Consider the following 9,637-nt stretch of genomic DNA (forward strand, 5'->3'; position numbering starts at 1 on the left):
CTAATAGGGAAATTACACCCCTCCTTTCATGCACAAACCCCCAAGAAAATCCACACCGAGACTCCCTGGAGTGGTTTGCATAACTTCATACTCTCCACCCCACCACGCTCATTTCTGCCAGGACGACACTAAGATCTGTGGCTGAGCTGACCTCATAGCTAGTAGCCACTAAGTCAGCCTGCCCTCCCTTTCTCCCTCCCCACAACGTGATCCTGCCCTCTCCTTTGCACCATTCTGACACTCCCCTATCCCCTTGGTGAGCCAGTTCGGCTTGTTCCACTGGCAGAAAACTTGCCACTTTTTTTTTCCTGCTAGGTTATGGGTCAGTGGAAGACCAGAGCTGGTATGAGGGGAGCAGTGGGAACACCTGGCTGGGAACCAGACTGCTCTTCTCAACGAGTCGTTCAATTGGCTCAGCCAGACCACAAAACCTCACCTCAAGTCCTTAACGGATTCTAGTCTGTCCAAAGGAAGAAGATGGTAGGAGTGGAAGCCTGGCTTGAATGAACCTCACATTCGTAATATTTACTTAATCAGTATCTTCTTCTGCTTGGGAGGCACAAGAGAGGGAGGGCAGGAAGAGGAAGAAAGAAAGGAGTTCCAGAGAATACAGAAGTCTACAAACAATACAAAACCAAAACTAAGTCACAAGTACTTCGAAGTCCTTCCCTGTCAGCCCATGCAAAGAAGCAATGCTGCTGGTGCCTGAGAATAAAATCAGCAGTGAGCAACTGAGGCAAACACATGCAAAAATAAAAGGGTCACCAGTCACCTCCACAGCCTTGGGAAAGGGTGCCTGTGCTACCAGGCTGTGCCTAGTGTTAAGAACAGCTTTTGCAGCCTCTATGACACCAGTACACAGAAAGCAGATGGATGGTGATGAGAAGCAGTTTGGGCCTCAGCTCTCCCCATCACAGTCCAACCCCCATCCTGTTCCTGAGGCAGCACAGGAACTTGGGGCACAGAGTAAAAGCAATTTCTCTCTTCCAGCACAACACTGCATTGTAGCAAGTTACTTTCCTTCAGCAGCTTTGGTGGTCTAGGAGGGAAGGATAAACAAACATACAATAATGACAACTAATACCTTTTGCTATGGTCTTGGTCAGGATGTTCTACCTCTGGTTTAGCTGTCGAAGATCTCCTCTCCCTTGGAACCTAGGAAATACAACACACAACTGCATTCTTCCCCCCATACAAAAAAAAATTAGCTCCTCAAAACACAGCCATTTGGTCAAATTAAGAAAGCATTGCTCTCTGATACAAGTCATTATTAGCATTCGAGCTTGACTAATGTTCGCACAGCTTTGGGATGCCAGGCCCGCCCCAGTTGATGCCCCACAGATCCTTGTGTAGTTGACCCAGCCAGCTGTGCCAGCCCTGCGCTCCTACCAGCACCAGGCAGTGGGAAAACTGGCACAGAAAACTGGCCATCCCTGGCTGGAGCACCAGCACCAGGGTGAGCAGGACCAGGAGGAGAGACCCTAGGGTTTACCCTGACAGTGCAGAGTTTCTCTTCTGCAGGCTGGCAGAGGTTTGCTGGATGAGCTCAAGGCTTGTCAAAGGATGCTACTCCGCAGCTCCTTCCCCATGAACATGTGCTCTCTAGGCCACCTCCTCAAAGACCCCTCAATGCTTTCCTTTCTCCTCAGACACCACACGATTGAGGGAGGATGAGGGTCAAGATGTGTATTGGGATGCAACAGCTCATTTCTGTGTATGGCCATGTACAATACACTGGATCAAACTGTATTAAATCTTTTATAAAGGAAAGGTAACCACCAGTGCTCTGGATTTAAGACAGCTCAATACCGCTCCTCATATTTTATGCCATGGACAGGATTTGCCCTGAAAATACCACACACCACAACACCAATCACACAAGCCACCTTGTCCACACACAGACGCACACCATTTTCCTGGCTATGCTGGAAGGCCAAGGCACACAGAAGACGATAAACTCTTCCACCTATGGCAGCTCGGTTCACCAGAGCACATAGCCAGCGCCCCAAACGGCTCTCACCACTGCTGGCACAAGCCCGTGGTGTTCATGTCCCCTCAACTGCCCAGCAAGTCCACACAAGCTCCTCTGAACACACACATTGTGCCCAGGGCCTTTGTCACCCTCAACGCACCTCCTGAATGAACAAAGCAAACACTTCGCAGTGTAAGGATAAGTAAACTCCTACCACTTTCCTTCACTGAAGCCTGCTCAGATACTGTCTGTTTTTGCCAGCGGGAACCACCACTTTACTGCTAACTAGAAGACTAATGGCATACTTCTCTAAACAGCCCTTGATTAAAACCTAAGTACTGGCTCTTCCGCATAACCTGGAAATTCCAGTAACACCAGAATTATTGTGTTTTTTCCACGGTAACCAGCAAAGTTTGGAGAACCTCTAGCCGGAGACTGCTAGGCAACCAATGATGGTTACTGAAAAAAAGGATCTTCCAACCTGTGTTTGGCTTCAAGCCCAACACTCCTAAACTCTAGGTTTTGATCAAAAATTTGTTTCCTGTAAGGCCTTATTAACCACAGTTGACCTATCAGGGTAGCCTATTAGTCAAATGGAAGAAAACTCCAATTCTTTTTTTTCTTTTTGGTTTGTTTTTTTGGGGTTTGTTGGCCTTTTTTTTTGGTAATATGAAGGTGATCTCATCGGCTGCCTTTAATATTGCAGAGGTGGTGTATCAGAAATGCCTAGACATCTTCCCTCTAGCATTACTTCATAACAGGCCTCAGTAAATCTTTCAACTTCTAACCATTTTGCATCACACAAGTGTGCAGCATACCTGTTCTTCCACTGATTTTTCTGTATACCCACTGATACAAGAGGAAACCCCGAATTAGATATTAATGTACAGCAAATCCCTTCTGCTTTGCCAAGCGTGAAGGATCAACATCAATGTTCTCTTTGTAATCTACAAGTTTAGAAATCAAAATTGATTTTGTGGATTAAAATCATTCTGGTAAAAGTGTTAGGTTTTTTCTTCTAAGAGCATAGCAAGTGCAAGCACAAAGCAGAAAGCCAGTTTTCTCACAAAACTAGCTGAATAACATCCACATCAGTGAGTTTGTGGCATTTTGTTCTGTGTGTGTATGTAGTCCTAATCTCCATGTTAAGCATTACAAGAATATTTTGATACCTCAGACATGTTCAACTCTTAAAAGGACAGGCAAGAATTTTGCATGCACCAGGCAGCCTCTCCTCATGCTTGAGAAAAATACTGAGGCTGGCAATTGCACTCACTACTGTTAAAAGACACTAGCCAAAGTGTCAGGCACATGAGCCAAGTCAGCCTCCTGGCCCCCCTGCATGCTCAGCAAAGAAGAAACAGGCATCTCCACCCAGTGAGCCAGGCCACCGTAATGCAGCCATCTAACACAAGCAGGACGCCTCCCTGCCTGGAAATGCCTGCTGGTCTCCACTGACTTGGACATGGACTGGTGATAACTTCCAGTATTAAGTAAAGAAAGCTCAGCAAAACGTATTCCACACAAACAAGAAGGTTATCTGTTTCACTGTGTTCAATCCACCTGTGAGCATCTAGGAAGGCACATGTCTCTGGGAAAACCATGAACACTGGAGAAGACAACCAGGCTTGCCAAAGGATTAACAGATCACAGCAGCTGAAGCTCAATGAAGGTTAAAGGGATGCAGACAGCAACTCTTTCAGGTGGCCACTTCTACCCCACACACCACAAAAAACTGTAGTTACAGCTTCATATCAGCTGAGACTAAGGTAGCACATTAAAGCCCCAGCAAAAGCCAATGGTCCCACAGAATAGGGATCACGTGAGCAAAAGGAGAGAAGTTTCTTTCTCTGTGTGTATTTATGCTCAGAAACGATCCCAAAGTCTCATTCGTCACGACTATTTCTATAATGCATTATCTCCTGCAGAACCTGACGTCGAGAGGCAAAGTGCAACTGAAGCTTTTGACCCATTACATTAAGATCCGGGGATCTTATTTTACTAAGCTAAAAATAAACCAATTTTTAGAAAAAGGTAGATGGAATTTCTTTCATTTAAAGCCCACATAGTTTAAAGTCTTCATGATCTATTCATAGCTTCTGTAAAACCCTCTAGCAAATGACACCTTTTCCAGAGGTGGAACAAGAGCTCTGCTGGCTGCCAGAGCATACCCACACCAATCTACCTTGTAGTAATCATACAGCAGTCCAAGGGCAGCTGCGCTGTCTTCATCACCATTGATGCTCATCATAGCTTTGGTAGCTGCTGTAAGGGGATTTTCAAGAAAGGTTTTCCAGGCCTCATCTTCACTGGTATAAGGACGTCTCTGAGAGTAGAGAGAGTCATTCTGAAGAACCAACACAGGTCTTTTACTTCAATCATAAAAAAAAAGAAGAAAGAAAAAGCCACCTGTTAGCACACATGAAAAACATTCCTGAAGTTCTTCAAAATTAGCTGCCCCAGTTTCACAGGGTTCACATTCTGATTCAGTGCACTGCAAGGATTAGTCAACACAAAAAGCTCAGAAACCTAATTCTCATCTCACTCACACTTAGTGTAAATCAGGATTAAATTGACCAAATTCAGTTGGATTACACCAGCCTATATAAAATCACAAGGCTGTTTAAGAGCACCACTGACCCGCTCACACTCTGAATCCAACCCAGAAAGAAGTTTACAGGCACTTACTGGCCTACCACCTACACAACCTCTAGCACATCCTACATAATTCTGTCGAGCCGTAACCTGCTCCAGTCCCCATGTGGGACTAGGAAATATGAATTAATTAAACATCTCTTTCCCCCAGAGCTTTCAGAAGGCATCTTCCCTCTCAGATCATACCTGAAAACACCACCTAGAAGCTGCTGATTAGTTATAGACTACACATGGAAATTGGTCAAAGGGACCTCAACTCAATTTGGCAGTTAATTTTTCTAACAAGGGAAGCCTAAAGACTTACTGCCTGGTTACTGTTGAAATAATCTGTGACACTAGTTTGAACCACTCTCAACAGATGACTGGGAAAAAAGAGAATAAACCTGAAGTTTTGCCCTTTATGTTGTAGCATTCAAGAAGAATTACTTTTACTCTGAACATTTTGAGATTGCTGGGAAGCAGACGACATGGACCTTCTGCCCACAGGTGAAAGTGGGACACCTGTAGAAAATGCTGTCCTACCAGCTCAGGCAATGTACTTTGATTCTATTGCTAAAATACGCGCTTCATCTTTCAAGTCAGCTCAAGCTAATGTTTGGAACTGAGTTTTAAACCAGTTCAAACAGCTTTCTTTCCAGTGTCTGCGTAACATTAGTTTACTGCAGATTGGCAGGGAGAGGAGGGAGGCTTTTTTATTTTCTTAAATAATCCCAAACTCGGCATTTTTGGATGAATTGGTAATAGTTTAAAATAAAGAAATATTTTAAAAAAACACAAACCAACCCACCAACAAAACAAAAACCACCACCCCAAACCCCACAAAAACGAGTTCACCACCATCACACCCCTTCCCTAGTAGATAAGCATTCTTTTCATCTATTTACCCAGACGCATTCAGAGATTGAAATATACTACAAGAAGTTGTGAAACAAAGTTGTGAAATACTCTAATCACTATAATCAGCTTAACAGTATCCTACATTTATCACCACCTTCTACCAAAAAGATTGCAAAGCACTTTGCAAATTACGCGTTCGATCCTTTATCAGTTACACAAGGAGTCTCTCGCTGAACTTCAGTGGGACAGCTTGGCTGAGCTGAAGACACTTAAAGCGAGTGGGAGTTTCCAGGACTTGTAAGAGCACTTTGTGGCTATAAAGTAGTATTGTATCGTTGGAAAAAAGCAAACAACAACAACAGAGACAAGCTCTTGCACCGAGCCCTTTAGGTCTTTGTACATATTTGTGTACACACCGACACAGGCACCAAAATGGTATCGAGGACACCCACTTTCTATCAAGACTGTACAGGAGAAGATAAAGCAGAATTTTCTTCAGGGACATGGTGCATGCTCCTATTCTTATACAATGTGACAAAAGAAACCTAAAATATCAATCACAAATGGGTAGATCCTTCAGTTAGAGTTACTTCATAAAAAAAAAAGGCAGCTGGGTGCAGTTCACTTGATCCATCTCTGCCAAGCTGAAGGGCTAAGACAGCCTTGCTGGGACTCACAAGACCACTAAGCTGCTTCCCTTCAGCAACACAATGCTCACATGGAAAGAGAGAACCAAAAACACTGAGAACTAAAACAGCCACTAACCAGAAATGTAGCAAACACTACATATTTTTGTGAGATTTCTTTGTCATTGCAACACCTAAATAAAATGCCTATTGCCCTGCAGGTAACCTACCCCTACCCCAAAAGCAGCATAAAAAGAATTATTCTGCAGAATTATCAAGCGAAGTGCAGGGTTTGGCAGTAACTCAATCCCTTAGCAAAACCACAGCTTCTTTCAGGAAAATGAGAACATATTAATAAGAGACAGCAAACATTTATATTTCCTAAGTTTCAGGTTTCAAGATTACTGGCACATGGGTCGGCTCACAAAGCTGTAGATACGTCCAGCAAAGGCTGGCAATAAGCTTCCTACTGCAGCTTTAATAATTTCTGATTTTTATTTTCTACATGACCAAAGTGGAAGCAGAGGCATATTACAAAAACCAAGTAACCCTCTGTCTGTGAGCATCCCACAGCTTGCAACGTTCACATCACAGAAACCAATCCTACTTTTACTTCACGGATCCAAAACCCACCCTCTCCCTCCCTCACCGCGCAGCTGAGCTTGAGACCTGAGAAGATCCTCAGCCGCGCCGTGCTTTACACCTGCTCTGGGCACAGACACGCCTCAGTGCTGAGGCAGCAGAGGATTTCTTTCGCCGGCTTCTACGTGCCAGGAAAGCGAAGCTCGTGCACCTAAATTACTATGGCCTCGTCTATTAAGCGCCACTGGAGGTAAAAAACCATATGAAAAATCTTAATCACAGGGTGAAGGTAGTCAGCTGCTGCGTTAGCCCTCTTTCTAGAAAGAGGAATAATAAAAAAATCCCTTTTGGTAAAAATCCTGTGCTTTCCCTCGGAAATGAGTGCATTTGAGTCACTGGTAATTCAAAACGCAGTAATTTTATAATCGGCTCTTCAAATCACCTCAGAGTTACCCCGTTTTCCACTACCGTACAGCGTCCGCGGCCACCGTCTCCCGACGGACGCGGTGACAAGTGCGCACGTAAACTGAAGCCGTGAAACACAGCACGGGATCCGCCTGAAGACGACGTCTCGGCATTCGACACCACGAGGTCATAGAAAGCAGGCTTTAAGCTCAGTTTTAGCTCTTTTAACGCCGGTTTTGGCGCAGCGCGAGGCAGCCGCAGCCAAGCTCACCGCCAGCCCCCGGCCAGGCGGGCCCGCCGCCCCCCTTACCTGCCGAAATCCACCTTGCCGGAGGGGTGCGCCTCGTAGAAGTCCATGGAGGCCGCTCCCGCCGCCGGGCTGCGGCGGGGGGCTCCGGCTGGGGGGTGGGACGGGACAGCCCGGCGCTGCGGCTCCGCCCGCCTCCCTCAGCCCCCCGGAGAGGGGCAGCCCGGCGCCGCGGCAGCGCCCGCTCCTTCCGACAGCGCGGCCCCACTCGCCGCCGCCTCCCGCATTTAAGGCGCGGCGGGGCGGGGGGCGGATGGCGGCGGTCCTGACCCACGCCTCGCTGCCGGTGTCGGGTTTCAAAGCCGGCCCTGCCTCGCCGCTCGCCTCACGGGGCGGGGTGGCTGCCGGGGTCGCCCCATTGCGCCCCCCCCCGCCCTGGGGGCTCATAGACTCCCCCCACCCCCCCACCATTTCGCACCGCCCCGCCGCAGCCTCCGGTTGCTCCGCCGCGAAGATGGAGGGGGGCGGGCCCCCAGGGAGAGCCGGCTCCCCCCCGGCCTGGCCCCACAAGAGAGCGGGCAGCGGGTTCCTTCTCGCTGCAGCCCCCCGAAGGGGCGGCAGCACCGGTCGGACCGGACCCGGTTCTCCCCCCCCTCCCCCCCTTACCCGCCCGGCTCACTCACTTGTCGTAGTCTTGTGTCATGTCTGGCGGAGACAGCGGGCGGCAGAACTGGCCCGGCGGGTCGGGAGGGCGAGGCGGGGGCGAGCGGAGAGAGCAGCGCGCAGCCCGCCGCACCGACGGGTTTTGTCGGCTTTTCTCGCCCGCTCAGGTGGCTCTCGCAGCCGCAGGTGGACGGGCGCCGCGCGACGCTCCCCATTGGCTGCCCGCGGACGGCGGGGCGGAGTGGCCGCGCCCCCATTGGGCGGTCGGGCGCGGGGGCGGGGCGGTGCCGGTGCAGGGCTCCGCGGGGGACGGCGGGTGGCGGCGGCAGCAGCGCTGAGGCGGCTACCGGGGCCGCGACGAACCGGGCCGGGTGGCGGGTGATACCGGCCGCGGCCCCTTCCTAACAATGCCGGGGACGGTGCAAGCAAGGGAAGCTGCGGGGGGAAGCCCCCCTCACCCCATCAGCGCACCCCGCTGTCAAACCCCGCTTTCCTGAGGAAAAAAAAAAACGTTTTTCCTTTCCGTCTTGCCTCTCCTCCCGCCAAGCCCTCTTCTCCCGGCCGCGGTAGGTGCGGGCTGCCCGGGGTGTCGCCTCACCGGACCCCGGGCCTGGGCCGGGATTCACGGCAGGGGACTCAGGAATTACCCTGGGCTGGTTTTTGTACTAAAAAATAAAATGGGTTTCCTTTCTCCCTCTCCCATGTAACCTTCTTCCTTTTTCCTGCACTAAACGCAGTTTTAGGAAAGTCTAAAAATGGTGTAAGGCACGTTATTTTGCACGAGCACTGTGCCACCTGCACCATGTACAGTGGATCCTAGCATCATTACGTGCTTCATGGATGAACCGTGATTTGGAGAGAAAGGTTTATGATAGATTTTTCTGCTGGAAACGCATCTAAGTCCTCTGGCTTAACAGCAGCAGCAACATTACAAATGCATTGGATATAACCAAAGTGGAGCACATGAATTAAGATCTTTCTGATTTAAAGTTTCTCCTTGAGAAATAAGGGTGGGAGGTTGCTTGTTTAAGTAACAAGTTGAATCAAACCCATATAGCAACAATGCTATCTATCATATGTCAAGATGCTTCAGATAACTGCTGTAATTTAAAAGTATGTGCACTAATAAGAGGTCTCTCCTTCTAGGTCACAATCTCTTCCCTATTTGTACAGATATACTCCAATGCAAAATTACAGAAGGATAATTCAAGCAGCCAACCAAAAAGAAATATGAAACTAAAGGGAACAAACTTTCACTAAGGGTCTAATCCTGGAAGTTGCTTAATATCCTCTGACTGGATTACAACTAGCGTTCTAGAAACAAAATGCTTTGTTTGGATCTGCAAACATTGCCGTTAGGATGGCAAAAGACAAATACCATTACTGAAGTAGGATCTTGCTCTACAAAGTGAAATGAACTGATACAAATTGTTCTTTATGGCATGCAATTCTGTATTTTTAACCCACTTTAAAATCTAATTTGAGATTATGTAGAAGAAAATTTCTTATCTGCTCTGCAAATGAAAAAAAATACCGTCACCCAATTAAGATGTCAGAAAGTTATCTTTTTCCAAATGCATATAACTCACTTTGTTTCTGATACAAATTACAAAACCAGGTCAAAATTGCAAGTATTGGAAAGGACTTTTG

The 9,637-nt window shown here is 47.8% G+C and overlaps 1 protein-coding gene across 2 annotated transcripts in view; it reads right to left on the reverse strand.

The window, feature by feature from the left end:
• The window catches only part of GRHL1 (grainyhead like transcription factor 1), a 45,876-nt gene extending 37,738 nt beyond the window's left edge, over positions 1-8,138 (reverse strand). The window contains exons 1-3 of one of the 2 annotated variants that reach the window (XM_075086838.1): positions 8,008-8,138; positions 4,158-4,344; positions 1,085-1,155 (exon numbers count right to left, since the gene is read on the reverse strand). In XM_075086838.1, coding sequence (XP_074942939.1) covers positions 1,085-1,155; positions 4,158-4,344; positions 8,008-8,027 — 278 coding nt within the window. In that variant the 5' untranslated portion in view covers positions 8,028-8,138. Of the gene's footprint in view, positions 1-1,084; positions 1,156-4,157; positions 4,345-7,387; positions 7,511-8,007 lie in introns of those variants that run through there. The other variant, XM_075086837.1, reaches the window with a different exon arrangement.
• Between the last annotated feature and the right edge of the window lie 1,499 nt (positions 8,139-9,637).

The sequence above is a fragment of the Phalacrocorax aristotelis genome, chromosome 3 (assembly GCF_949628215.1).
Source record: "Phalacrocorax aristotelis chromosome 3, bGulAri2.1, whole genome shotgun sequence".
In the NCBI taxonomy this organism is placed as follows: domain Eukaryota; kingdom Metazoa; phylum Chordata; class Aves; order Suliformes; family Phalacrocoracidae; genus Phalacrocorax; species Phalacrocorax aristotelis.